Here is a 27,999-nt window from a genome sequence, read left to right as displayed (position 1 = left end):
TCTATTGATATACTAAAGGTACAGTGAAAACCGTTTTCAATTTTCTGTGAAAATGACATTTCATTGATTTTTTACCATTCGCTATGTAGGAATGCTGCTCGCATATGACGTCACAAATCAAATAATTGAAATTCTAATAACTTTTTAATGATTTGATGAATTTTTCTCAAACCTTCGGCAATATTTTTTATTATTTTTTCTGCTATTTTTACTATAAACTTTTTGTCAAGGTGAACTTCCCCTTTAATGAGACAATGTAGTAGATTTCGTTTGGTATACCATTCTTGAAATCCATATACATCCCACGTTCACATAGTTATCAACAACTGTCCAATTTGGATATTTCCCCACAGTAAATAAAATGATAACACAAGTAATCCTAGATGTTTGGGGAATAGATACTATGGGCGGTCTTCTGATAATTAAACCTAGGTTTAACCCTAGTCTAAACTTGAATGTTATTACACACTTTTATGGAATGCTGGCTTCATAATACTTCTTCCATATTCATGGAAATGATTATGTACCAATTAATCATTTAAATTCACTTTATTTCTTGTATTGTCATATTCATCCCATGTCACGACTCCATTACTTTTTCGACAACTTTTTTTCAGCAGGATAAGAATAACTGGTGAAAAAGTTGACAACTGGCACTCCATAAAAGCGTGATCTAAGTTGACCCAGGTTTATCCAAACCGTGGCTATCAGAATACCACCGTAAGTCTTGTGAAACATTCCCATGGATTGAATGAAAAGGAAGTTGTTTAGTCAAGTTGGAGCAGCATTTGTTCTAGCTCAGTGGCTGACCAGGGTCCATCACCACAATGAATTGCGATCAATCGAATTGATCTCAACTATAAAAATCCAGTGAACCCAACCTCTAGAATGCTAATGTCTGTTCAAAGTAACTTGTAATTATAAATATATGAGGCCGTATTCTGAAGTCCAGGTTTAATCTTACCTCTGATTTTCAAGTTTTCAAGTTGTGGTTTAACTATGGATAGCATATAGTGGCATAAATCTCTAATAGAATAATTTCAATGTATGGTGTATGGATCTATCCATATCACTAGTTAGAAAACAACACAGTAAACGTCAGAAACAGACAATGTAAAATTTTGACATGTTTGGCTATCCATAATTTCAGCACAGACCTAGACCTGCTTGACATGGTACAAGTTAAACCCGACTTCAGAATACGGGCCAGATGTACAGTCATGCATAATTGTCGATACAAATCAGTTTGCCCCTCCCATTGCCAAAGGAATGTTGTGTTCATCTATAATTTTATGACATTGGTGGCTTTCCATAGCTGTGGTTGATGACATCAATCGTAGCTCTTTGTGAGACGGGGCCCTGTGGAGGAATGTGGCCAACTTCCGATAACCGTCATTTCTGGAATAAGTGCTGTGGAGTGAATCAGTCAAGTTCAGTTGTTTTTCAGTTGAGTTGAAGCAGCATTTGTTCGAGCTCATCGGCCGACCTGTAGAGGAAGGCGGCCGACTCCCGGTAACTTGTGATGAGCTGGCGGATGTTGGTCACCTCCGTCTGACTGAGCTGGGTTTTTGAAGTCATCTTCTTGACACTGAGATCTGTTGGTCCTTGGAAGGAATAGAAATGATCAATGAAAGGGATACACCGATGAGACTTAACTGATTCCAGGCTAGTCTAGATTGGACCTTGGTGTTTGGAAAGGTCCCATCTATACTACGCTGTTAAAAAACCAAGATTGGGTTAGGTTGCAAATGAATATGTCTTAATATTACATATATATATATATAATGAGATGAGGCAAGGCCAACTCAACAGATGACGCAGCACACCATTTATTTGCTTTAGCTTTCGTCTTTTAATTGAGACTTCTTCAGAAGCGTGTGAAAAATATAAGGAGATACAACATCCAAGTTTGTTTTGACATCAATGAATTATCACCAAGTTGAAAATATTCCATAATGACAAATTAATAAATAAAAAAATAAATTAATAAATGAATAATAAATAATTAATTCGATTAAAATAATAATTACTATGCTTGTAAGAAACAATGGTTTCGTCATCATCCTCCAGCCTACGATATCTATTTCATGAATATTCATATTCATTGTGACATAAATTATATGCGCATTACCAAATGCGCTTTGCGCTTTCACCACCTAGCAACCAATGTTTTCATTTTGCAATTTTGCCACTTTCCTAAAGAACGAGATAGGATACGGTCATACTATCATAGTCTGTAATTACAGGTATGTCTTTTTCATTTATGTCATTATTAGTTTAATCGAGTTAATTATTTATTATTCATTTATTAAGTTATTGGTTCATTTATTAATTTGTCATTATGGAATATTTTCAACTTGGTGATAATTCATTGATGTGCAAAACAAACTTGGATGTTGTATCTCCTATTTTTCAGACGCTTCTGAAGATGTCTCAATTAAAAGACGAAAGCTAAAGCAAATAAATGGTGTCCTGCGTCATCTGTTGAGTTGGCCTTGCCTCATCTCATTATGTTTAATATTCACAACTCAACAGCGATTGGTAATAGTAAACTTATCATCACACTATATATATATATATATATATATATATATATATATATATATATATATATGTATATATATATATATATATATATATATATGTATATATATAATATTAGTACATAAATTTGTATATAAATATGTGGTGATACACTAATTGCCTGTGGGGAATAGGTCCCACACACTATGTGCGAGATGGTTAGCAATCTGTGAAGGAGTATCCCCCCCAAAAAAAATTGATAATGATGAAAATAATAATGGTTAAAAACTCATACAACAGACAGAAATCAGCTGTCTACAACAAGGATTTGAACCCTAAACCTCTAGATCCAAGTCTAATGTACCACAACACTTCTACAAAAATAATGGCCTTCATGAAGATTATTATTTTTTTTTACCATTTGTTAGTTGAGCATGTTGTGTTGCTTGCAGCACGTTTGCCGTGTGATGTGGTGCGATACTAGCGTAGTATGGATCATGCGTTCCGACTCCATTGAAGCGGTAGTCTGCTGTGGGGCGGGCAGTCAGCTTCGCAGGCGGCTCATCTGAGTACGTCGCCACCCGACTGGAGGGAACGGGGGTGGTGTGAGGGGGCGTCGCCCGATGTTGAGGCTCTACTCGTACTGATTCGCTCTGTGTCAAACAAAGCAGAGAGAGAAACAAAAGTGTTTATTATGTTGTTTTCTATTGTTTCAAAGGCATTAGACTGAGAGTTAGACTGAGGCAAGACCAACAGTGAAACAAAACAAGGTATTTGCGTTCCACACCCTCTTTTTTGCAAAAAAAATTTGACATATAAGCCAGGAACTCTACAGATTCACACAAGAAGATCAACCCCAAGAAAACTGGCAACACAAGCACATCGAAGGTTCAAGGGAATTAATTACTGAACTTTTAAATTTTACAATCAATAAGGATAAGTGTTGATGAATGTCAACACTAATGTGTATCTCTCATTTGATATCAATTACAATGATATGCATTACGGAATTATTTAGCTGTTAGCTAATGTTAATGACTGATCATGTTATAGGTTTCAGCCAATCATGTAATTAGGATTCCTACCATGATTTTATTATCATAGATATATATATATACTTATATCTACATCTGCAGTTAAAGATAAATTCCAGTTTTGGTAACGATCTCAAAATGACTTTTTACAGAATCTAATATAATTACCACCCAAGTGTTTGTATGAATAAAAAATATGTGCCAAAGGATTCTGGAAGAAATTGTGTAATTGCTGAGAAATAAGCAAAATAAGCACGGATTCGGTCACTTCCGTCGGGTCTTTATTCTCGCAATAATTATACACTGTCCCACGTGTGCCTATCTGTGTTGGTGATCTTCAGTGCGAACGTTTTTCAGCGTAGAGTTCAAGATTTCACAAAGTTCAGTTTATGTAACTGTACCAGATCTAGATCCTCGATGATATAGTGACAATTAAGCCTGGTTTTACAGACTTTCTCATGAAATCAGTGTTTACTGCAACTACTGGTATTTCTCTTTAAGGCTAATTTCTTTCTCTTCTTTCAATGTTCGCAATGCGCCTTAACACCCTCTACCTCCGTCTAAATGTGTATTATAACGGAATAAACCCATTCATAGAATTTGCCTTATGTACATGGTGTATGCATATATATATATATATATATATATATATACATATAGTAAAGAAATGGATGAAGAAAGAAATGGATCCCGGCAGAGACATTTTTTCGGCATAACCAATTTTTCCAAAGGGTAGATAGCTCTGGGGAACCTTGATTTAAGCTACGTCTACCATTGTTCTCTTCATCCATTTCTTTACAATATTTAAATACAAGAGTTGCCAAAGCAGTTGTACATGTATAGCTTCACACATTAATATACTTTCTCACATACGTGTACTGTATCGAAGCAATAGCTTTGATCCAGCTGAGGCATGACGGCTTGTCATTGTTCAAAACCCACCTTCACCCGACAAAGGTAATTGGTATAGTGTCGAAAATCTGTCTTTCTGACGGTCAATCGGATCTCGGTCGGCCTAGCCACTAGCCCGTCTCTGTGGTCTAGTGGTTAAGGCACCGGCGTTCAAAGCTGGGGGCCCGGGTTCGATTCCCGGCAGAGACATTTTTTCGGCATAACCAATTTTTCCAAAGGGTAGATAGCTCTGGGGAACCTTGATTTAAGCTACGTCTACCATTGTTCTCTTCATCCATTTCTTTACAATATTTAAATAAAAGAGTTGCCAAAGCTGTTGTACATGTATAGCTTCACACACACATATATATATATATATATATATATATATATATATATATATATAAATATAGCACTATGTATGTAATATGAGTATATTGCTTATGCTATATATATATTGCTATATATATATATATATAGCACTATGTATATAATATGAGTATATTGCTTACCGTAGTAACAGAAGTTACTGTGTGGCCAGCCTGCATGAGTTCCATTCTTAGCCTTTTTGCGTTCTCACTTTCACTCTCACATGCGGCGGCTAGAATATGCTCGGCTCGTGCTGACGTGAGATGGGGCGGAGTGGGCCGCAACGACTGCATATAAGAAAGGGGAATTGTGGAGGAAACTTAATGTTGAAATTTTTTAAAGGTCAAGTCCAAACTAAAAAATTGTTGATTTGAATCGATATAGAAAAATTAAACAAACATAACGCTGCAAATTTCATCGAAATCGGATGTAAAATAAGTTATGACGTTTGTAAGTTTCGCTGATATTTCACAAAACAGTTACATGTAAATGCACAACTCAGCAATATGCAAATGAGAGAGTCATTGATGTCCATCACTCACTATTTCTTTTGTCTTTTTATTGTTTGAATTATACAATACTTCAATTTTTACAGATTTGACAATAAAGACCAACTTAACTCAACTATAAACTGTAAAAATAATGGTGATTCCACATGTTCAGGGAGAAATAACTTTGTTTCACTTGACAAGGGGGGATAAAATAAAAATATTTCATATAATGAAATACAAAAGAAATAGTGAGTGGGTGACGTCATCAGTTTGCCAATTTGCAGTGAATGAAGTATTCAAAAAGTAAGATAGAGTCAGAGAAAGAAGGGAAGGGCGGATGCAAACTGGGGAACATAAGAGGATGCAAGTAAAGAATGTAAAAAGAGAGCCAAAGGGGGAAGAAAGAAAGGATGGGAAGAGAAAGAAAGAAAGAATGAAAGAAAGAAGGAAGGAAGGATATAGAAAGAAGGAAGGAATGGAGGAAGGAAGAAAAGAAAGAAAGGATGGGAGGATAAAGGAAGGAAGGAAGGAAGGAAGGAAGGAAGGAAGAAAGAAAGAAAGAAAGAAAGAAAGAAAGAAAGAAAGAAAGAAAGAAGGAAAGAAAAGTAAAGAAAGGGAAAATAGACTACTAATATAAAAAAAATAATAAGGCAATATGAAATGGGAATAGGCATAGAAAAAAAGGAAACAGAGGTTGAAATGTAGATTGGATTATATTTTTTCAAGAAATAATAAGTAGAATACGCAGCATTCCAGTTCAAATGGTTTATTCACAATCCTGTCTGAGCATGCAATTGATTTCTGAAATACAACATCAGCAAAACAACACTCCCATGAAAGAATGGATTTCCCTATTTTTTTTAGAAAGAGAAAATTGCACACAATTATACGATCAATTTTCTTTCTTTACTACCTTTTTATTCTCTATTGTTAATATGCTCTCCTCCAAATGAAATATTATACCATGGACAGACCACCACCCCCCCCCCCCGCCCCCCGTAGCTGTTCCTGGTATAAATATACATACCGAGTCCAGCCCATTTTGGTCCCGTTGCCGTTTCATCCGTCGACAGCTTTTGAGGTAGGTTCGGATTCTCTTTCGGGCTCTTTCGTGGAACTCCGGAAACTGTCGGTAGCAGGCTTCAATGATGGCTTGTATCTTTTCTTTGGGCTGTTTGGAGATCGGAACCATTCGGTCGAGGTTCTCGTCTACGAATAATCTGACGAACATCTGCGATGGGGAAACAAAAAAACGACATACGGGGGAAAAGATATAAAAACATTCTTTGAAATGCTTACAGTAAGATGAAACATTCTTCGTAAAATGACACCTCTGACTCTGTTGTGATGTTAAAAGCATTCTTTTAAATAGGACACTTACCAAATTAGAATAAGACACATTAAATTCATAGAACTAAATAGCACTTAATTTGAAGAGCTATATCCACGATGGATATTTTAAACCGGACATGGGGCGTAAAACTAATTATTTTTATTTTTCCTCATACACGTGCCAGAAATTGCATTGAAGTGTTCTAAGCTATTAAAAGCATTCATGATCAACGCCACTTCCTCCCTTTTAACCCATCCCTCTTTCCCCCCCCCCTTCCCCCACCCCACTCCCACTCTTATCCCCCCCCTCCTCTCTCTCCCTCTCCCTGACTGCACCTATCTGTGCCAAAAGTAACCACTTGAACGTATATCGAAACAAGGAAGTGGCAGTTGTGTAGCCATACGCAGCCCCAATTCACGATAACCGTAAAGGGTAAATTACCAAAGCGAACACCACGCTATAACCACCACACCAAATTCAGAGTATTTCCTCTTCAAAATTTCCACAATCCCCTTAAAAAAAAGTATTGGTAATTATCAAGTTCAAATACAAGAGCTGAATAGACCAGGTGGGAACATTTGGTGGTGCTAGGTCAGATATAGGGAGATTGCAAGAGCTTTGCACGTTGACATATTCAGGGAATACTGCAAATGATTAGGAAAAAATGAATGTTAAATTTGTTTGCTTTCCTAATAATGATAGTAATGATGAAATGGAACATTTACGTAACGCTTTTTTTTTATTTATGTATTTATTCATTTTGTTTATTTTTACTTTTATTTAATCAGGTGCATCAGCTATTATACAAACTGCTGTCCTTAATGCAATGTTTCTAAGCATTGCAAATTATTATACCGGGTGTCTGATGTACATGTATGTATCTAGAGAAAAATCAAACAATTGAAAGATGCTTTGATTGAAAAGACGGGACAAACATATAGGTTAACGTTTGAACAAAAAAGGGAGACAATTATGAATAGGATTTCCAGTGTGAAGACCCGGCAGCTTTAGGTATTCTCATTATGTCGTCATTTCCTAACAGAAAATGAAACAGAGGCTTAAACGTGTCAGCCCGTTGTGTTTTACTGCTGTGTCTAAATATGAAAAATCTCGGAAAATTAATGCGCGCCATGTAGTCTAGTAAGTATGAGGAAAGAAATCAGAGAAGAATCAAAATAATGATAATGATATGAATTAATAAGAAAGAAGAAGCAGAAGAACTTACGAGAAAAAGAAGACGAAGAAGAACAAGAAGAGGAGGAGGAAGGAGGAGGAGAAGAAGAAGAAGAAGAAGAAGAAGAAGAAAGAAAAGAAGAAGAGGAAAAAGAAGAAGGAAGAGAAAAAGAAGAAAGACAGAAAAGAAGACGAAGAAGAACAAGAGGAGGGGGAGGAAGAGAAGAAGAGGAAGAAAAAAATTAGAAGAGTAAAAAAAGAGGAGGAAGAAGGACAGAAGAGAGAAACCCCCATACAATCACACAACAATAATAATACAACAATATGAAAGTCGGACATGTAATGAAGTCAATTCAAATAGCGTGTGAATCAAAGAAAAGGATCGCATAACATAAGTGAACTTTCCCTCCTTTTCTTGCTATAGTGAGTGCGATATATAATCCTGAATCCCATGAACAAGGAAGTGAGATCCGATCACGTACCCTCTTACGAGTCTTACCTTGAACAAAACATCAAAACTATTTTTGGTCATAACTACAATATGAGATATCTATAATGAATGGATAAGTATCGCAGACCCTTCCCCTTCCCCTTGTCTAACACCCCCCCCATTCCATCTATCGCCGTCATTCAGTAGATGCAAGTCAGTAAGGAGATGAAAGGGAGGAAGGTCGCTGCAAAACAGCATTTTGCCCCCCCCCCCTTTCCCCTAAAACAATTATGGGCTTTGCCGCCCCCCCAAAAAAATGCAAACAGTTACAAGTCTATTTTGGATGCCCAAATTATCATTTGTCTTGCAAGTAATTTACATTTGAAATTTATTACTGCTCTGCTCTTTCAACAAGGACTATAATTTGATTTGCTGTGCTTAAAACTGCGGCATCAGTTGTAAAATGTCAATAGAAATTTGCGATTACTTGCAAATATTTTGCATTTTCAATTTAATTCAATTTTGAGGGGAAGGCATAGTAATTCTTCTGATATCAGCAAAGGTTCTAGAAAACTTGTAAGCATTATCTCATTTTTGTTAAATCTACCATGACCCTACAACAAATTTGCCTTTTTGCTTTTTCGCAATATACCCTTGTCGAAATCCACATCAACTACTTTCTTCTAACATCAATACCGATATTGTATTCACTTTTGTTTTATCATCCTATGCATTTATTTAGTTTTGCATTAAAACATTACACATTTTCAAACAGAAAGTTGCAAAAGTGAACCTGTAGAAGGTGTCCGAAGTACAGCATTGAAGAATGTACCAATTATAACCCCGCCCCCCCTCCCCCTGGGAGTGGAGCCAATTGGGCAGACACGTTATAGACCTTCCTGTACTTTGTAATAATGAGACGATAAACCAAATGAGAATAAAGAGGAGATCTCGAAAGTGTGAAAAGTAAGATCATTTGTTAACCCAGTCCTCCCCCTCCCCCCCCCCCAAACAAAAAAAAACTTCAGGAGAAACTTCTCAGAAAAACACCATAATGTTCGTTAGTTATAATAATTACCTACCTTTTGATATTTATAGAAATTGGAGATAAATGACGGTATTCGTTGAGACATGGTGTAAGAATTAATACACGGAAATAGCTGCCACACGTCTACCCATTACTTTTCTAGTACTGGCTGCTGGTACCATGAAATTGTATAATTTTCGGTACAGAGAGGGGTTCCAGCGGTGGTGATAGGAGGGGGGGGGGGGGGTGGTTAAGTCGAAATCATATTATCAAGAAAATTGAAATTCTCTAAAAGGTATGCAGAAAAGTCACCCTATATACTGGGCGCTGGCGTTTTAGCTCAGCTTTGAGAAAACATTTACTTGATAGCGCGGGCAAAATGGTTTGTTGTCTGGGACACTTACATTAAATGCTTTCAGCCTCTCGGGGTCGACACCGGGGGCCGTCTCTCCCATCTTATCGCTGTCATCGTCACCGTCGTCATCGTCGTCTTCGTCTTTGACGGTGAGATCTTCGGGAGTCTCTCGACTCGACTCCCCGGATGCTGCAGCGGCAGCAGCTGCCGCTAAAAGGCTGTACCCGTACCCGTTTGCTGCCGGCTAGAAAAAAAGTAAATAAAGAAAATATTCAAGATTGATATTCATAATGTGCCCGATGTCTGATCACGTCATCAGTATGAAGGAGTAGGGTTGTGAAGATGAAAGGAGAAGGTAGTCGTGGTGGTGGTGGTGATGATGATGATAGTGATGATGGTGGTGGTGATGATGATGATGATGATAATAATGATGATGATTGTGATGATGTAATGATGATGATGATGATGATGATGATGATGATGGTGATGATGATGATGTGATGATGATGATGTGATGATGATGATGATGATGTTATGATGATGACGATGATGATGATGATGATGATGATGATATGATAATGATGATAGTGATGGTGGTGGTGGTGGTGGTGATGATGATGATGGCGGTGGTGGTGGTGATGATGAAGGTGGTGATGAAGATGGTGGAATGCATGGATGGGTAAAAGATAGGCCCGAACAGATACAATGTCAGCAATATAAACCAAGCAAAACCAAAAGTGACGGAAATGATACCATCAGTGTTCTGACCTGGATGGGGTTGGGAGGTTTGGGGAGGAGGACCTGTGGGTTATGGCTATTAAGTTAGCCCTTTCCATACCCAGGCAGCCTCTCCAACCCTCATCCAGGTCTTATTTTTCTCTATTATGTACAAGTTTGATTGATCTTGTCTCTGATCTGTTTGTATTCTTTCTTTTTTTAAATGCCAAATAAAATAATAATAATTTATTGATAAGAAGCCAAGAGGCAGAGGAGGAGGGAGAATCAGAAGAAGACGAGGGAGATGAAAAAAAGGAAGAAAATAAGCTTTTATTGCAAAGGACTTTTTTAGGCAAATAACAAACCATATTCAGAGTAAACCTGATAAACAGCTTCATATGGTGACATACCAATTTATGTTTCCCAGACGTTCGTATTAATACGTAAAAATACCAATTTATGAAACCACACAAGCCATATTTGAAGGCCGATGAATATCAAATTCAAACCGTGGACCAACTAGAGTAGCGGGTCCATGGTCAAACATAGATTGAAAATAACAGAAGTGAAATTCACTTTGAACTATGGAATGTAATTTTTCACTCTGTAATGAGGTATCACTGGTAATGTGAATTGATGAGTTGTCAATTCGTTAGCCGGGCTTTCGTTTTGAGAACTCAAAAGAATGAACCATTATTAGTATTAATTTTTACACGTGATTCATTCATTAACCTAAAATTATTGGGTTGAAATTCAAATGAAAAAAATAGCAAATCAAGCAATAAACATATCTGTATTGATAAAAAGGGAGAAAACACATGACAAATTTAATAACTAAATGATTAGAAAAATAGCAGAAATACAAAACGGAAGGAGGAGAAAATAAACTATTGAAGGCGCTAGAAAGGTAAATGAACATTACCCCGAAAATATGGCTTGGCGCAGTCACATCCGGGGGTGCCCTCGCTATCGATTGTTTGGACGCTGAGTCTGTCTTGGCTTGTGTGTCGGGCTCTGCTGAAGATCTCCCGTGTTCATCTGGGGTGTGGGTCCCCTGGCTTCCGGTCTCCTTCATCACTTCCCCTGTACGTCGTATGATAAGTCATGTGATTAAATAGGATGTTGTTGCCGATCCCGATATATTCGAAAAAGAAATTTTAATGAGTGAAACATCGGGGAAACGATACCCCCATCAGAGGGGAGCTTTGTAGGAATTTTATGAAAAATTAATAATTACTTGGCAAAAAAAGATAGTCATTTTGAGGTTTAGAATCTGTCCATTTGAGATTTCATATATCAAGATCATTTGTTTTTGTTTTGGATTTGAATATTGAAAACTACCGCTGAGTCGACGCCGGGCTAAAATAGTTTATAAGGGAAAAGTTGGATAACATCTTTACATTCTAAATATAGCAATCCACACTATATTCATCTGTGTATTTAATCATAACCTAATTGGAGGAACGTGAATGTGATTATCATTTAAAAAAACAGCACTGTGTCTATACTGTTGAATAAGAACAATACAAAGTGTTTCTCGAATTCCATGTAAAACCTACAACACAGACAAAACTTTTACAAATATGGAAATCTATTTATAAAGTAGAGCCTGACTTTCCCTTTTCCGGTATGCTACAGTCACGCCTTTAAACATCTTTACAAATCTTTACAACAATCGTACCAGTGGCGGATCCGGGGTGGGGGGCACATCCGCCCCCCCCCCCCCCCTTGAGAGTCGAGAGTCATCAATATATTTGTATAGGGGTATGTTGGGGACATAGAGTATGAAAGTAAAGATTTCTTGTTTGTTTGTTTGTTGTATTTTGTTATTTCTTATCAACTTCTTCGTGACATAAATCATCTTCATTCGGGGAGTCTTTCGGGGTTTTTTTCTGAACACCCCCCCCCCCCTCCTCCCAAACACTTTGGGATGAATTTCCTGGATTGGCTTCTGATTCCAAGTCTTTACGGATGAAATAGTTTCCAAATAATCTTATCATAAACGATATCCAAGGGATAAGCCCGTCAGTCATAAGGACCATAAGTCATAATACTAACTGGTCATAAGGACCGCTAGTCATAACGTGTAAAATCCTATACCCAAAAGCTCGCTAGTCATAATAGGCAAAAGGGGTCGCTAGTCATAAGGTCATAAGGACCATGGGTCATAAGGTCCGATTTTCATAATGCAAGATAAGGGTTGCTATTCATAATGGACCATAAGGGTAATTGATCATAAGGATCGCCAGTCATAATCAACAATGAGGGGCGGAATTCATAATACTAGATGAGGGTCGCTAGTCATAAAAAGGAAGAGGCTACATTGATCATAAGGGTCGCCAGTCATAATAGGGGATGAGGGTCGCCAGTCATAATGGTAGAAGGGGTTCGCCAGTCATAATAATGGATGAGGGTCGTCAGTCATAATAATGGATGAGGGTCGCCAGTCATAACAATGGATGAGGGTCGCCAGTCATAATGGTAGAAGGGGTTCGCCAGTCATAATAGTGGATGAAGGTCGCTATTCATAATAGAACAAAGGGTTCGCCAGTCATAATAATGGATGAGGGTCACCAGTCATAATAGTAGAAGGGGTTCGCCAGTCATAATGGTAGATAAGGGTCGCTATTCATAATAGTAGAAAGGGTTCGCCAGTCATAATGATAGATGAGGGTCGCCAGTCATAATAGCAGAAGGGGTTCGCCAGTCATAATGGTAGATGAGGGTCGCTATTCATAATAGTAGAAAGGGTTCGCCAGTCATAATGATAGATGAGGGTCGCCAGTCATAATAGTGGATGAGGGTCGCTATTCATAATAGTAGAAGGGGTTCGCCAGTCATAATAATGGATGAGGGTCGCTAGTCATAATAATAGATGAGGTTCGCCAGTCATAATAGTGGATGAGGGTCGCTATTCATAATAGTAGAAAGGGTTCGCCAGTCATAATGATAGATGAGGGTCGCCAGTCATAATAGTGGATGAGGGTCGCTATTCATAATAGTAGAAGGGGTTCGCCAGTCATAATAATGGATGAGGGTCGCTAGTCATAATAATAGATGAGGGTCGCCAGTCATAATAGTAGAAGGGGTTCACCAGTCATAATGGTAGATAAGGGTCGCTATTCATAATAGTAGAAAGGGTTCGCCAGTCATAATGATAGATGAGGGTCGCCAGTCATAATAGCAGAAGGGGTTCGCCAGTCATAATGGTAGATGAGGGTCGCTATTCATAATAGTAGAAAGGGTTCGCCAGTCATAATGATAGATGAGGGTCGCCAGTCATAATAGTGGATGAGGGTCGCTATTCATAATAGTAGAAGGGGTTCGCCAGTCATAATGGTAGATAAGGGTCGCTATTCATAATAGTAGAAAGGGTTCGCCAGTCATAATGATAGATGAGGGTCGCCAGTCATAATAGTGGATGAGGGTCGCTATTCATAATAGTAGAAGGGGTTCGCCAGTCATAATAATGGATGAGGGTCGCTAGTCATAATAATAGATGAGGGTCGCCAGTCATAATAGTAGAAGGGGTTCGCCAGTCATAATGGTAGATAAGGGTCGCTATTCATAATAGTTGAAAGGGTTCGCCAGTCATAATGATAGATGAGGGTCGCCAGTCATAATAGCAGAAGGGGTTCGCCAGTCATAATGGTAGATGAGGGTCGCTATTCATAATAGTAGAAAGGGTTCGCCAGTCATAATGATAGATGAGGGTCGCCAGTCATAATAGTGGATGAGGGTCGCTATTCATAATAGTAGAAGGGGTTCGCCAGTCATAATAATGGATGAGGGTCGCTAGTCATAATAATAGATGAGGTTCGCCAGTCATAATAATGGGTGAGGGTCGCTATTCATAATAATGGATGAGGGTCGCCAGTCATAATAGTGGAAGAGGGTCGCCAGTCATAATAGTAGAAGGGGTTCGCCAGTCATAATAATGGATGAGGGTCGTCAGTCATAATAATGGATGAGGGTCGCCAGTCATAACAATGGATGAGGGTCGCCAGTCATAATGGTAGAAGGGGTTCGCCAGTCATAATAGTGGATGAGGGTCGCTATTCATAATAGTAGCAGGGGTTCGCCAGTCATAATGATAGATGAGGATCGCCAGTCATAATAGTAGAAGGGGTTCGCCAGTCATAATAGTAGAAGGGGTTCGCCAGTCATAATAATGGGTGAGGGTCGCTATTCATAATAATGGATGAGGGTCGCCAGTCATAATAGTGGAAGAGGGTCGCTAGTCATAATAGTAGATAGGGTTCGCCAGCCATAATAATGGATGAGGGTCGCTATTCATAATTATGGATGAGGGTCGCCAGTCATAATAGTGGAAGAGGGTCGCCAGTCATAATAGTAGAAGGGGTTCGCCAGTCATAATGATAGATGAGGGTCGCCAGTCATAATAGTGGATGAGGGTCGCTATTCATAATAGTAGAAGGGGTTCGCCAGTCATAATAATGGATGAGGGTCGCGAGTCATAATAATAGATGAGGTTCGCCAGTCATAATAGTGGATGAGGGTCGCTATTCATAATAGTAGCAGGGTTCGCCAGTCATAATGATAGATGAGGGTCGCCAGTCATAATAGTAGAAGGGGTTCGCCAGTCATAATGGTAGATGAGGGTCCCTATTCATAATAGTAGAAAGGGTTCGCCAGTCATAATGATAGATGAGGGTCGCCAGTCATAATAGTAGAAGGGGTTCGCCAGTCATAATAATGGATGAGGGTCGCCAGTCATAATAGTAGATGGGGTTCGCCAGTCATAATACTGGATGAGGGTCGCCAGTCATAATAGTAGAAGGGGTTCGCCAGTCATAATAATGGGTGAGGGTCGCTATTCATAATAGTTGATGGGGTTCGCCAGTCATAATAGTGGAAGAGGGTCGCCAGTCATAATAATGGATGAGGGTCGTCAGTCATAATAATGGATGAGGGTCGCCAGTCATAACAATGGATGAGGGTCGCCAGTCATAATGGTAGAAGGGGTTCGCCAGTCATAATAGTGGATGAAGGTCGCTATTCATAATAGAACAAAGGGTTCGCCAGTCATAATAATGGATGAGGGTCGCCAGTCATAATAGTAGAAGGGGTTCGCCAGTCATAATGGTAGATAAGGGTCGCTATTCATAATAGTAGAAAGGGTTCGCCAGTCATAATAATAGATGAGGGTCGCAAGTCATAATAATGGATGAGGGTCGCCAGATATAATAGGATTTATTTATTGGAAACATTTCTTAATAACTTTGGCGCAATCTCAAAATGTATCACTGCAAGGAAAAGACTCCCTGCAGATTATTCAAATCCAAACGTTAACATATATATATCTCAATTAATTATGATATCAAATTATTTGGGATAAGATGAGATAGGCCTATCCAGCCATAATGATTATGCATTCTCCTTTGGCGACTTGCTGTTTTGAAATTGACTGCGGTATGGTTTCGAATTGGGAGGGGGGACTTGGGTTAGGTAAGTTCGAAATGTTTGTGTGTGTTTGTGGGGGGGGGGGGGTTAACATTGTACTGGTTTATTGAAAAGGACGGCAAGGGGAGGGATTGAGCCTCTCATGGTCCCGGTTTCCTGGGTCAGTCAGAATATCAAGGAAAAGTAATATTACATTTCAAGATATTGAAGGTCAAGTCGCAAGAAAAATGTTGACTTAACGTTAAAAATTTCTTATAGATTTATTTATTTAATCATTTATTAAAACATCTTTATACAGGATAAAATGTTCAAATAAAACACTGTTTTTCAACACGGTCCTGTTACATCAAGAATATGAAATAACAATAAAAATGCATACAAACTTAATTAAGTTAAAATACTGAATATGCTTAATTTAAAATAAAAGTTGCAAAAAATAGAGAGAGCAGGAAGAGAAATAGTGTGGTTTAGTATATGGCAGAAGTAGAGAGAGAGAGAGAGAAAGAGAGAGAGAGAGGGGGGAAAGAAAGGAGTACAACAGCATAATACAGAATTAACTAGACAGTTAAGTATACAATAAAATATGGATAAAAGGTCAGTCTACTGTTAATTTAAAAATACTTGTTTTTGTACGACCTCTTGAAATGTAGGAGGTTAGAAATATTCTGGAGTTCATTTGACAAGGAGTTCCATGTCTTTATTGCACTAAATTTAAAGGATTGCTTGAAACTTTCAATATTTGGCTTATAGGTAATACAGCATTCAGTGAATCAGCATTACGTGTATCCATGTCTATCAGTAAATAGTTCAATATCATTACAGAGTCTAATAGGGGCAAGTCCATATATACATTGGTAGAAGCTAAAATACATAAAAAAATCCCTCCTTGTATCAAAAGATTGTCACAATTTCAGTTAAATCTGTACAACTAATAGAAAATCATATTCTTTCATTACAATACGTGCCGCTCGCCTTTGCAGTCTATTAAGTTCCCTGTTTTTCAATGAACAATTACCCCAAACGGAACGAGCATGATCTATACATGACTGATTATTTTTTTCAATAAAGTATTATGTAAGTCTGGTTTAAGAGTTTTACTTAAATGTCGTAAAGCATTTAACTTATTGATCTACATAGATGTTTGACATGAACATTTCATATGAGATTATTATTAACTTCAACACCTAAATATCTTACAGAATTAACTTGTTTGAGTTGCCATTAAGCTTTATATAAAATTTTCCTTTGTTTTTTTAATAACGAGTTGAAATAAGCATAATACTTATTCTAGTAACATTGATCTTTAAACAATTGTTTATATACCACTTATCAATTTCATGTAAACATACCTGTAAATCGCATTGAATTGTTATGTAGTATTTTATGTAGTATGTATTTAAGTTCCTGTTATCCTTTCAGTCATTCACATTCACTTGTTTACAAACTCCCCCAATGTCATCTAAGAATCCAAAAACCCCAATGCCATTTAAATCCTAAACCTTGACCATTAATGACCAACCTCCAGTGATGTCAGCTAACTTCAAGGAAGAAGTAGGACTCACACTTCCAGCCCGAGTCACTTGCACAGAGCATCACCACACCCCTTATACCAGAGAAAGTTTGATAGACAGTTACCTATAGACCAATCAGAACAAGTTAACATCCCCCACCTTGAATTGTTACACCCCAAAACTAATGATATAAATAAGACTGCTTGATTATTGAAGAATAGAATACAGAAGAATACTAGACCCACGCTCATCCAGATAGAGAATCGGAAATGTACACAATTACATAATCAGCAAAAATATTACAAACATGCAGCAGCACTGGCGTAAATCCCGGAGGATGGGGATATACCCCCCCCCCTTCAAGGAGGGGGAGATGGCCCGAACAAACACCCCCACACACACACACACACATACACACACTTTCTACGAAAGAAATGAAAAAAGTATCACAAGAGATAATTGTTCTATTGGTGAAAATTCTTCCTAAAATACCGCTAAACAAATAAAACAATATTATTTAATCATAAAATGCAAATAAAGAGCCAGTTCACCATTTCCAAACGAAATACTTATGTCATTGAAGAGAAACCCCGGTTTCTTCAAATTCATCAATGTTGGGTCTTTGGGAAGGGATTAAGATGGAATGTCAAAAAAATTGAAACATATAATAAATCCATTAAACCATCATCATGATGGGATAAAAAAAGATAATATTGGAGGGGGTTGCCGTATGGACACACAGTGGCGTAACTAAGGGGGGCATGGGGGCAGCCCCCCCCCCCCCTCCAATCAGCTGAACAAAAAAACAAACGGGGAAAATGAGAAAAGAGGGAGAATGGAAGAGAAACGTAGCGGTGAAGAGGAAAATATTATTCATTATAATGTTATATTATATGATAATTGTTACATTACATAAGAAACATTGTAATCATACCTTTATGAAACATAATTTGCCCAGGGCCTACGTCTTCATTGTTCCTGGTGCTCGCATTGTCTGTTTCACGAGATATATAATCCTGTTGTACTAAAACATCCCGTTTTCAAGTCAATATAAACCAAATATGTTTCCTAGCACTTGAGTTATCACTGTTTTATTTAGTGACATAGCTTCTTTTTCATGACTCAAAAAGTGATTGCCCCATGTTAAGGTCTTCGTATCTATGAAACATTTCCTTCCATTATTACGTTCGCTTTAGTGGATTGGTGAGATATGACAGCTCTTCATGAATTTCTAAAATCTGTCTTTAAAATATCCCTTCTCCTAATCTGAATAACAAAAAAATTCAGCTCTCGCTCGCATGATTTGGTTAATGAAATACGTATATGGTCCTAGTTAATTCCTACAAAGAAACCTTAGAATGCCCCACTATAGGTCTATATTATTTAAATTTTCAGCTCGCGCTTCGCGCTCGCAATATTTGTCAGATGCGTTTGATAATCAAAATTGCAATGACTGCAAAAAGTGTTTCATGTGTTCAGATGTAATTCTAATAAATCAGCAAGCGCTTAGCACTTGCATAAGATGACTATGGTGAGATATGCATACTCTAAGTGGATTCCTAAAATATATTTCTTAAAATCTCGCTGTTTGTGGTCTAATTGTGGTCAGTATAACCATGATAACTGGCAATCACTCAGTGATTCAAATATTTTGCTGGCGCCCCCCCCATGCCGTGACCCACGGTACGCCACTGTGAAAGTTATCAAACCATTGTCCTCATCCACTATTATGACTGGCGACCCTCATCCATTATTATGACTGGCGAACCCCTTCTACTATTATGACTGGCGACCCTCATCCACTATTATGACTGGCGATCCCCTTCTACTATTATGACTGGCGACCCTCATCCATTATTATGACTGGCGATCCCCATCCATTATTATGAATAGCGACCCTCATCCATTATTATGACTGGCGAACCCCTTCTACTATTATGACTGGCGACCCTCATCCATTATTATGACTGGCGAACCCCTTCTACTATTATGACTGGCGACCCTCATCCATTATTATGACTGGCGAACCCCTTCTACTATTATGACTGGCGACCCTCATCCACTATTATGACTGGCGATCCCCATCCATTATTATGAATAGCGACCCTCATCCATTATTATGACTGGCGACCCTCATCCATTATTATGAATAGCGACCCTCATCCATTATTATGACTGGCGAACCCCTTCTACTATTATGACTGGCGACCCTCATCCACTATTATGACTGGCGATCCCCATCCATTATTATGAATAGCGACCCTCATCCGTTATTATGACTGGCGACCCTTATCCATTATTATGAATAGCGACCCTCATCTATTATTATGACTGGCGAACCCCTTCTACTATTATGACTGGCGACCCTCATCCATTATTATGACTGGCGAACCCCTTCTACTATTATGACTGGTGACCCTCATCCACTATTATGACTGGCGATCCCCATCCATTATTATGAATAGCGACCCTCATCCATTATTATTACTGGCGACCCTCATCCATTATTATGAATAGCGACCCTCATCCATTATTATGAATAGCGACCCTCATCCATTATTATGACTGGCGAACCCTTTCTACTATTATGACTGGCGACCCTCATCCACTATTATGACTGGCGACCCTCATCCATTATTATGACTGGCGAACCCCTTCTACTATTATGACTGGTGACCCTCATCCACTATTATGACTGGCGATCCCCATCCATTATTATGAATAGCGACCCTCATCCGTTATTATGACTGGCGACCCTTATCCATTATTATGAATAGCGACCCTCATCTATTATTATGACTGGCGAACCCCTTCTACTATTATGACTGGCGACCCTCATCCATTATTATGACTGGCGAACCCCTTCTACTATTATGACTGGTGACCCTCATCCACTATTATGACTGGCGATCCCCATCCATTATTATGAATAGCGACCCTCATCCATTATTATTACTGGCGACCCTCATCCATTATTATGAATAGCGACCCTCATCCATTATTATGAATAGCGACCCTCATCCATTATTATGACTGGCGAACCCTTTCTACTATTATGACTGGCGACCCTCATCCACTATTATGACTGGCGACCCTCATCCATTATTATGACTGGCGAACCCCTTCTACTATTATGACTGGTGACCCTCATCCACTATTATGACTGGCGATCCCCATCCATTATTATGAATAGCGACCCTCATCCATTATTATTACTGGCGACCCTCATCCATTATTATGAATAGCGACCCTCATCCATTATTATGAATAGCGACCCTCATCCATTATTATGACTGGCGAACCCCTTTCTACTATTATGACTGGCGACCCTCATCCACTATTATGACTGGTGACCCTCATCCATTATTATGACTGGCGAACCCCTTCTACTTTTATGACTGGCGACCCTCATCCATTATTATGACTGGCGAACCCCTTCTACTATTATGACTGGCGACCCTCATCCATTATTATGACTGGCGAACCCCTTCTACTATTATGACTGGCGACCCTCATCCATTATTATGACTGGCGAACCCCTTCTACTATTATGTCTGGCGACCCTCATCCATTATTATGACTGGCGAACCCCTTCTACTATTATGACTGGCGACCCTCATCCATTATTATGACTGGCGAACCCCTTCTACTATTATGACTGGCGACCCTCATCCATTATTATGACTGGCAAACCCCTTCTACTATTATGACTGGCGACCCTCATCCACTATTATGACTGGCGATCCCCATCCATTATTATGAATAGCGACCCTCATCCATTATTATGACTGGCGACCCTCATCCATTATTATGAATAGCGACCCTCATCCATTATTATGACTGGCGAACCCCTTCTACTATTATGACTGGCGACCCTCATCCACTATTATGACTGGCGATCCCCATCCATTATTATGAATGGCGACCCTCATCTATTATTATGACTGGCGAACCTTATCCATTATTATGAATAGCGACCCTCATCTATTATTATGGCTGGCGAACCCCTTCTACTATTATGACTGGCGACCCTCATCCATTATTATGACTGGCGAACCCCTTCTACTATTATGACTGGTGACCCTCATCCACTATTATGACTGGCGATCCCCATCCATTATTATGAATAGCGACCCTCATCCATTATTATGACTGGCGACCCTCATCCATTATTATGAATAGCGACCCTCATCCATTATTATGACTGGCGACCCTCATCCATTATTATGACTGGCGAACCCCTTCTACTATTATGACTGGCGACCCTCATCCATTATTATGACTGGCGAACCCCTTCCATTATTATGAATAGCGACCCTCATCCACTATTATGACTGGCGAACCCCTTCTACTATTATGACTGGCGAACCCCTTCTACTATTATGACTGGCGACCCTCATCCATTATTATGAATAGCGACCCTCATCCATTATTATGACTGGCGACCCTCATCCATTATTATGAATAGCGACCCTCATCCATTATTATGACTGGCGACCCTCATCCATTATTATGACTGGCGAACCCCTTCTACTATTATGACTGGCGACCCTCATCCATTATTATGACTGGCGAACCCCTTCTACTATTATGACTGGCGACCCTCATCCATTATTATGACTGGCGAACCCCTTCTACTATTATGACTGGCGACCCTCATCCACTATTATGACTGGCGATCCCCATCCATTATTATGAATAGCGACCCTCATCCATTATTATGACTGGCGACCCTCATCCATTATTATGAATAGCGACCCTCATCCATTATTATGACTGGCGAACCCCTTCTACTATTATGACTGGCGACCCTCATCCACTATTATGACTGGCGATCCCCATCCATTATTATGAATAGCGACCCTCATCCGTTATTATGACTGGCGACCCTTATCCATTATTATGAATAGCGACCCTCATCTATTATTATGACTGGCGAACCCCTTCTACTATTATGACTGGCGACCCTCATCCATTATTATGACTGGCGAACCCCTTCTACTATTATGACTGGTGACCCTCATCCACTATTATGACTGGCGATCCCCATCCATTATTATGAATAGCGACCCTCATCCATTATTATTACTGGCGACCCTCATCCATTATTATGAATAGCGACCCTCATCCATTATTATGAATAGCGACCCTCATCCATTATTATGACTGGCGAACCCTTTCTACTATTATGACTGGCGACCCTCATCCACTATTATGACTGGCGACCCTCATCCATTATTATGACTGGCGAACCCCTTCTACTATTATGACTGGTGACCCTCATCCACTATTATGACTGGCGATCCCCATCCATTATTATGAATAGCGACCCTCATCCATTATTATTACTGGCGACCCTCATCCATTATTATGAATAGCGACCCTCATCCATTATTATGAATAGCGACCCTCATCCATTATTATGACTGGCGAACCCCTTTCTACTATTATGACTGGCGACCCTCATCCACTATTATGACTGGTGACCCTCATCCATTATTATGACTGGCGAACCCCTTCTACTTTTATGACTGGCGACCCTCATCCATTATTATGACTGGCGAACCCCTTCTACTATTATGACTGGCGACCCTCATCCATTATTATGACTGGCGAACCCCTTCTACTATTATGACTGGCGACCCTCATCCATTATTATGACTGGCGAACCCTTCTACTATTATGTCTGGCGACCCTCATCCATTATTATGACTGGCGAACCCCTTCTACTATTATGACTGGCGACCCTCATCCATTATTATGACTGGCGAACCCCTTCTACTATTATGACTGGCGACCCTCATCCATTATTATGACTGGCGAACCCCTTCTACTATATTATGACTGGCGACCCTCATCCACTATTATGACTGGCGATCCCCATCCATTATTATGAATAGCGACCCTCATCCATTATTATGACTGGCGACCCTCATCCATTATTATGAATAGCGACCCTCATCCATTATTATGACTGGCGAACCCCTTCTACTATTATGACTGGCGACCCTCATCCACTATTATGACTGGCGATCCCCATCCATTATTATGAATGGCGACCCTCATCTATTATTATGACTGGCGAACCTTATCCATTATTATGAATAGCGACCCTCATCTATTATTATGGCTGGCGAACCCCTTCTACTATTATGACTGGCGACCCTCATCCATTATTATGACTGGCGAACCCCTTCTACTATTATGACTGGTGACCCTCATCCACTATTATGACTGGCGATCCCCATCCATTATTATGAATAGCGACCCTCATCCATTATTATGACTGGCGACCCTCATCCATTATTATGAATAGCGACCCTCATCCATTATTATGACTGGCGACCCTCATCCATTATTATGACTGGCGAACCCCTTCTACTATTATGACTGGCGACCCTCATCCATTATTATGACTGGCGAACCCCTTCCATTATTATGAATAGCGACCCTCATCCACTATTATGACTGGCGAACCCCTTCTACTATTATGACTGGCGAACCCCTTCTACTATTATGACTGGCGACCCTCATCCATTACTATGAATAGCGACCCTCATCCATTATTATGACTGGCGAACCCCTTCTACTATTATGACTGGCGACCCTCATCCATTATTATGACTGGCGAACCCCTTCTACTATTATGACTGGCGACCCTCATCCACTATTATGACTGGCGATCCCCATCCATTATTATGAATAGCGACCCTCATCCATTATTATGACTGGCGAACCCCGTCTACTATTATGACTTGCGACCCTCATCCATTATTATGACTGGCGAACCCCTTCTACTATTATGACTGGCGACCCTCATCCACTATTATGACTGGCGAACCCCTTCTACTATTATGACTGGCGAACCCCTTCTACTATTATGACTGGCGACCCTCATCCACTATTATGACTGGCGATCCCTATCCATTATTATGAATAGCGACCCTCATCCATTATTATGAATAGCAACCCTCATTCATTGTTATGAATAGCGACCCTCATCCATTATTATGACTGGCGAACCCTTTCTACTATTATGACTGGCGACCCTCATCCATTATTATGACTGGCGACCCTTAACCACTATTATGACTGGCGACCCTCATCCATTATTATGACTGGCGACCCTCATCCATTATTATGACTGGCGAACCCCTTCTACTATTATGACTGGCGACCCTCATCCATTATTATGACTGGCGAACCCCTTCTACTATTATGACTGGCGACCCTCATCCATTATTATGACTGGCGAACCCCTTCTACTATTATGACTGGCGACCCTCATCCACTATTATGAATGGCGACCCTTATGATCAACGAACCTTTTTCCTCCTTATGACTGGCGACCCTCTTCCTTTATTATGACTAGCGACCCTCATGTTTGATTATGAATGGCGACCCCCATCGTTGATTATGACTAGCGACCTCTATGAACAAAGCCCCTTATGAATAGCGACCCTTATGACTATTATGACTAGCGGTCCTTATAACTAGCGGGTATTATGACCAGTGGTCCTTATGACTGGCGGGTGGACCCCATATCCAACATGTTTCATATCAGACGCGTAGACTTCACCTGTTTTTATCCAAAACGTGTATATATGATATATGCATTGATTACGACCAATTTACCGTCATATTGAGTAGATAACTCTAACAGGGCACGGTACACATTCTAAATGCAACAAGTTTCTTCAATAACATCAGTTTCATATATTATTTTCAGTATTTTATGCTATTTTGTGTCGGTTTGTTTGGGTTTTTAAGCAAATTGATTAGTTGTGGGGGTAAACTTGGCCTTTAACACCAGGAAACTGAGCTCGGTATGAAAGAAACCTCCCTGTCTGATTTCCTCAAATCTCAACAGCAACACTGGATAATCTAACTCCAGAAGGGTTTTGTTGTGAGAATAAATATGGAAGGATATCTTATTCTGCCGTGTGTATAGCATTACAAGGTACACTATCTCGGTGACGACTCAATCATACGTACGTTGCCCTTCCACTATCTAAGGGGTTCACCATAAGGGACGGGGGCTAGGTACCTTGCCCCTCCATTGCACTATGATGTATTTTTTCGATCCCTCTTTCTCTATAAAGTCTATTATAGTTTACTAGCGCTTAATGAACATCAGGGGCCCGTTCTACAAAGAGTTATCAATCGCAACTATGGACGGCCAGCAACGTCAACATCTATAATGCATGTCTGTTCAAAATATTTTCTAGCTATAAGGTATATTCATGCATTAATCGTTTTCTGGAAAATTCACTGTGCTTCTCTTTGTTTACAAAGGACATTGTGCATATTTCCTGTAGAAAGAAAAATATGACACCGATGGATTTCCATGAACTAAAGATTGATTGGATCAATCGTAACTCTTCGTAAGATAGGGCCCAGGACATCGCGATGGCTCTACACGCATTTACTGTTTACATGCAGGCCCTATAAATATTATATTTAGTCATAGAATCATATAGCGGACGGCATTTTGTCTGTTTATGAGTTTATTTGTTTCTTTCTTTCTTTCTCTTTGAGCTGCAAACTAAACTCATCCATCAAAATAACATAAACTTCAAAGCACTGAGCAGTGACGTACAAATTGGGGGCGGATTGGGGATAGCTTGCCTTCTAATTTGTTCATGACCAAGAATAAACAAGAGAAAGGAGAGAAAAAGAAAGAGAGAAGGGTGAAATATGATATCATTTCCTGATGATGTCAAAATCTATCACAATTTTTTATTCTTGTGATGAAAATGTCGAAATGTTTACTCGCTCGCTTTGCTCGCAACTTTTTTAAAAATAAATTTTGCCTGATTACGCCATACCCCCTAAAATTATTTGACTAATTACGCCACTGCCATTGAAACAGGGAGAAGTTGCAAACTAAATGGCCTAATTAAACTAACATGAGCTTCAAACCACTGACACATTACTAAGGGGGTGTTGCAAACAAATATTTGCGATCAATCGCAAATATTCTGTTCCAATTTTACAACTGATAGATCAACGTTAGCTGTAGCAAATCAGATTAAACTTCTTGTTTCAAGGAGCAGATTAGCAATCAATCACTAATTTGCAATTAACTACAAGACGTATGATTGATTTAGGGACCAAAAATAGATTTGCAATTGATCGCACGTTTCTTGCAACACCCCAATAGACAGGCATAATTCCGGATGATGTGAACTTGTTCTGTATTCACTCTGTCACGAAGAAACATACATGAAAGCGAAATATTTCTATCTTTATTTCACGCGTATCTTTGCAATCATGACCAAAACTATTGGCTTAAAAACAACCGTAACGAAGAGAGGCAGGGACAGAAAGAAAGTGCTCCTCGGATAGCAGGATAAAGAGAGAAGATACGAGAGCAAAAAATGTAATGAAATAAATTGACAAGAGAATCTATCCATAATTTCATAACCGTCCTCGGACCCTAATAAGAGTACCCCTTCATGTAATTGCCAATATGGGTACTGTCAGCCGTGAAAAGGGTAACTAAGATGCTAACACGGAGTGTCGGGAGGCACGCTGAGGCAACATAAGGGGTGCGCTGGGGCACCCCAGGGGTAATCGAGGGGTGCAGACCCGTCCGACCCTGGAAGACTGGATACTGAGCCAAAGATTGTAGCGGGGCGCCCCGGCAAGCAGTGGGGCACTATATATTTCACTGCGAGGTACATATTCTAAAAGGTGTAAAAATAAATCAGACTTGATTATCAGTATGCCTATCACATATAAAAAAAAATTGGCAATCTGCAACTTTATTGTTTATTGGTCACCGTGATTTATTGTACGTGATCGGTTCCCTTAAAGAACACGATCATTGAGAAGCGATGTAACCATATACTGACGATTTTTCCCCCTGGGGGGGGGGGGCACTTCCATTGACAAGTGGATACCATGCGTGACCCTAAAAACACGTAAAAGGATGTTTTTTTCAAGAAAGGGCACGTTGTCAAAAACACTAAAATAATGAAAAAAGGGGTATATATTTCGCTAGGAAAACTACGTGTTAACGGTCCAATTTGCGAGGGTATAAAAGACTAAAATACTTTACAATATAGGATGCACTTTTTTATTATTATTATTATCCTTATTACTATCATTGTTATTTTCATTATTATTATTGTTATTATTTCTACTACTACTTTTATTATTAGTATTGTTATTATTATTATCATAATTATTACCAATTAATTCTATTTATCATTATCATTACTCATCATTATTATCGGATAAATCGGTTTATAATCTTCTTCTTTGTCTAATTCTCGTTCTCATTCTCATTCTAGTCATCTGTTTAACATAATATTACCTTTCTTGAGATCTAACGGCTGGGGGCTTAGTCTATCCGTTTCTGTTGGTGCGGTAACCCCTTCCACAGCTTGTGAGGCACTTGTTTCTGATAGAAGGCTAGGGTCGCTTATTTCAGTGTCTGCGCTCGAGAGTGAGGTCTCGTCCTGGTAGGAGACAGAGAGAGAGAGAAAAAAGATAATTATAAATTGAATGTTTACACCATAGGGTACGTACATGACTTACGTAACAATTTTTAATTGAAATTCACTTTATTCACGTCCAAGAAAATGTGCAAGTCAATAGAAACAATCGGTGTGATGGCAAATTAGGATAAAACCAATTTTCACTGGAAAATATTCAGTTAATGAAAAGGAAAATAAAAAAAACCGTACATGCATGTTTATCGAAGAAAATAATAG

The 27,999-nt window shown here is 39.2% G+C and overlaps 1 protein-coding gene across 1 annotated transcript; it reads right to left on the bottom strand.

The window, feature by feature from the left end:
- Positions 1–193: 193 nt before the first annotated feature.
- Positions 194–27,740, bottom strand: LOC121430870 (nucleolar protein 4-like). The gene is made up of 7 exons (XM_041628294.1): positions 27,600–27,740; positions 11,266–11,426; positions 9,676–9,870; positions 6,336–6,539; positions 4,961–5,104; positions 2,942–3,176; positions 194–1,604 (listed from the first exon to the last, which is right to left on the bottom strand). The coding sequence occupies exons 2-7, from the start codon at positions 11,416–11,418 to the stop codon at positions 1,444–1,446; spliced, it is 1,092 nt and encodes a 363-aa protein (XP_041484228.1). The 5' UTR covers positions 11,419–11,426; positions 27,600–27,740; the 3' UTR covers positions 194–1,443.
- Positions 27,741–27,999: the final 259 nt, after the last annotated feature.

Source organism: Lytechinus variegatus, chromosome 17 (assembly GCF_018143015.1).
Source record: "Lytechinus variegatus isolate NC3 chromosome 17, Lvar_3.0, whole genome shotgun sequence".
NCBI lineage: Eukaryota > Metazoa > Echinodermata > Echinoidea > Temnopleuroida > Toxopneustidae > Lytechinus > Lytechinus variegatus.
This window is presented reverse-complemented; position numbering and strand designations above follow the sequence as displayed.

Bases quoted from the DNA above. Each gene is read 5' to 3' on its own strand.
- LOC121430870 (XM_041628294.1), bottom strand. From the start codon at position 11,418: ATGAAGGAGACCGGAAGCCAGGGGACCCACACCCCAGATGAACACGGG. The intron at 6,540-9,675 runs GTAAGTGTCCCA...TCCCCATCGCAG, and splicing joins AGAGGCTGAAAGCATTTAAT to ATGTTCGTCAGATTATTCGT. The intron at 1,605-2,941 runs GTAAAAAAAAAT...ATTCCTTCCAAG, and splicing joins ACATGCTCAACTAACAAATG to GACCAACAGATCTCAGTGTC.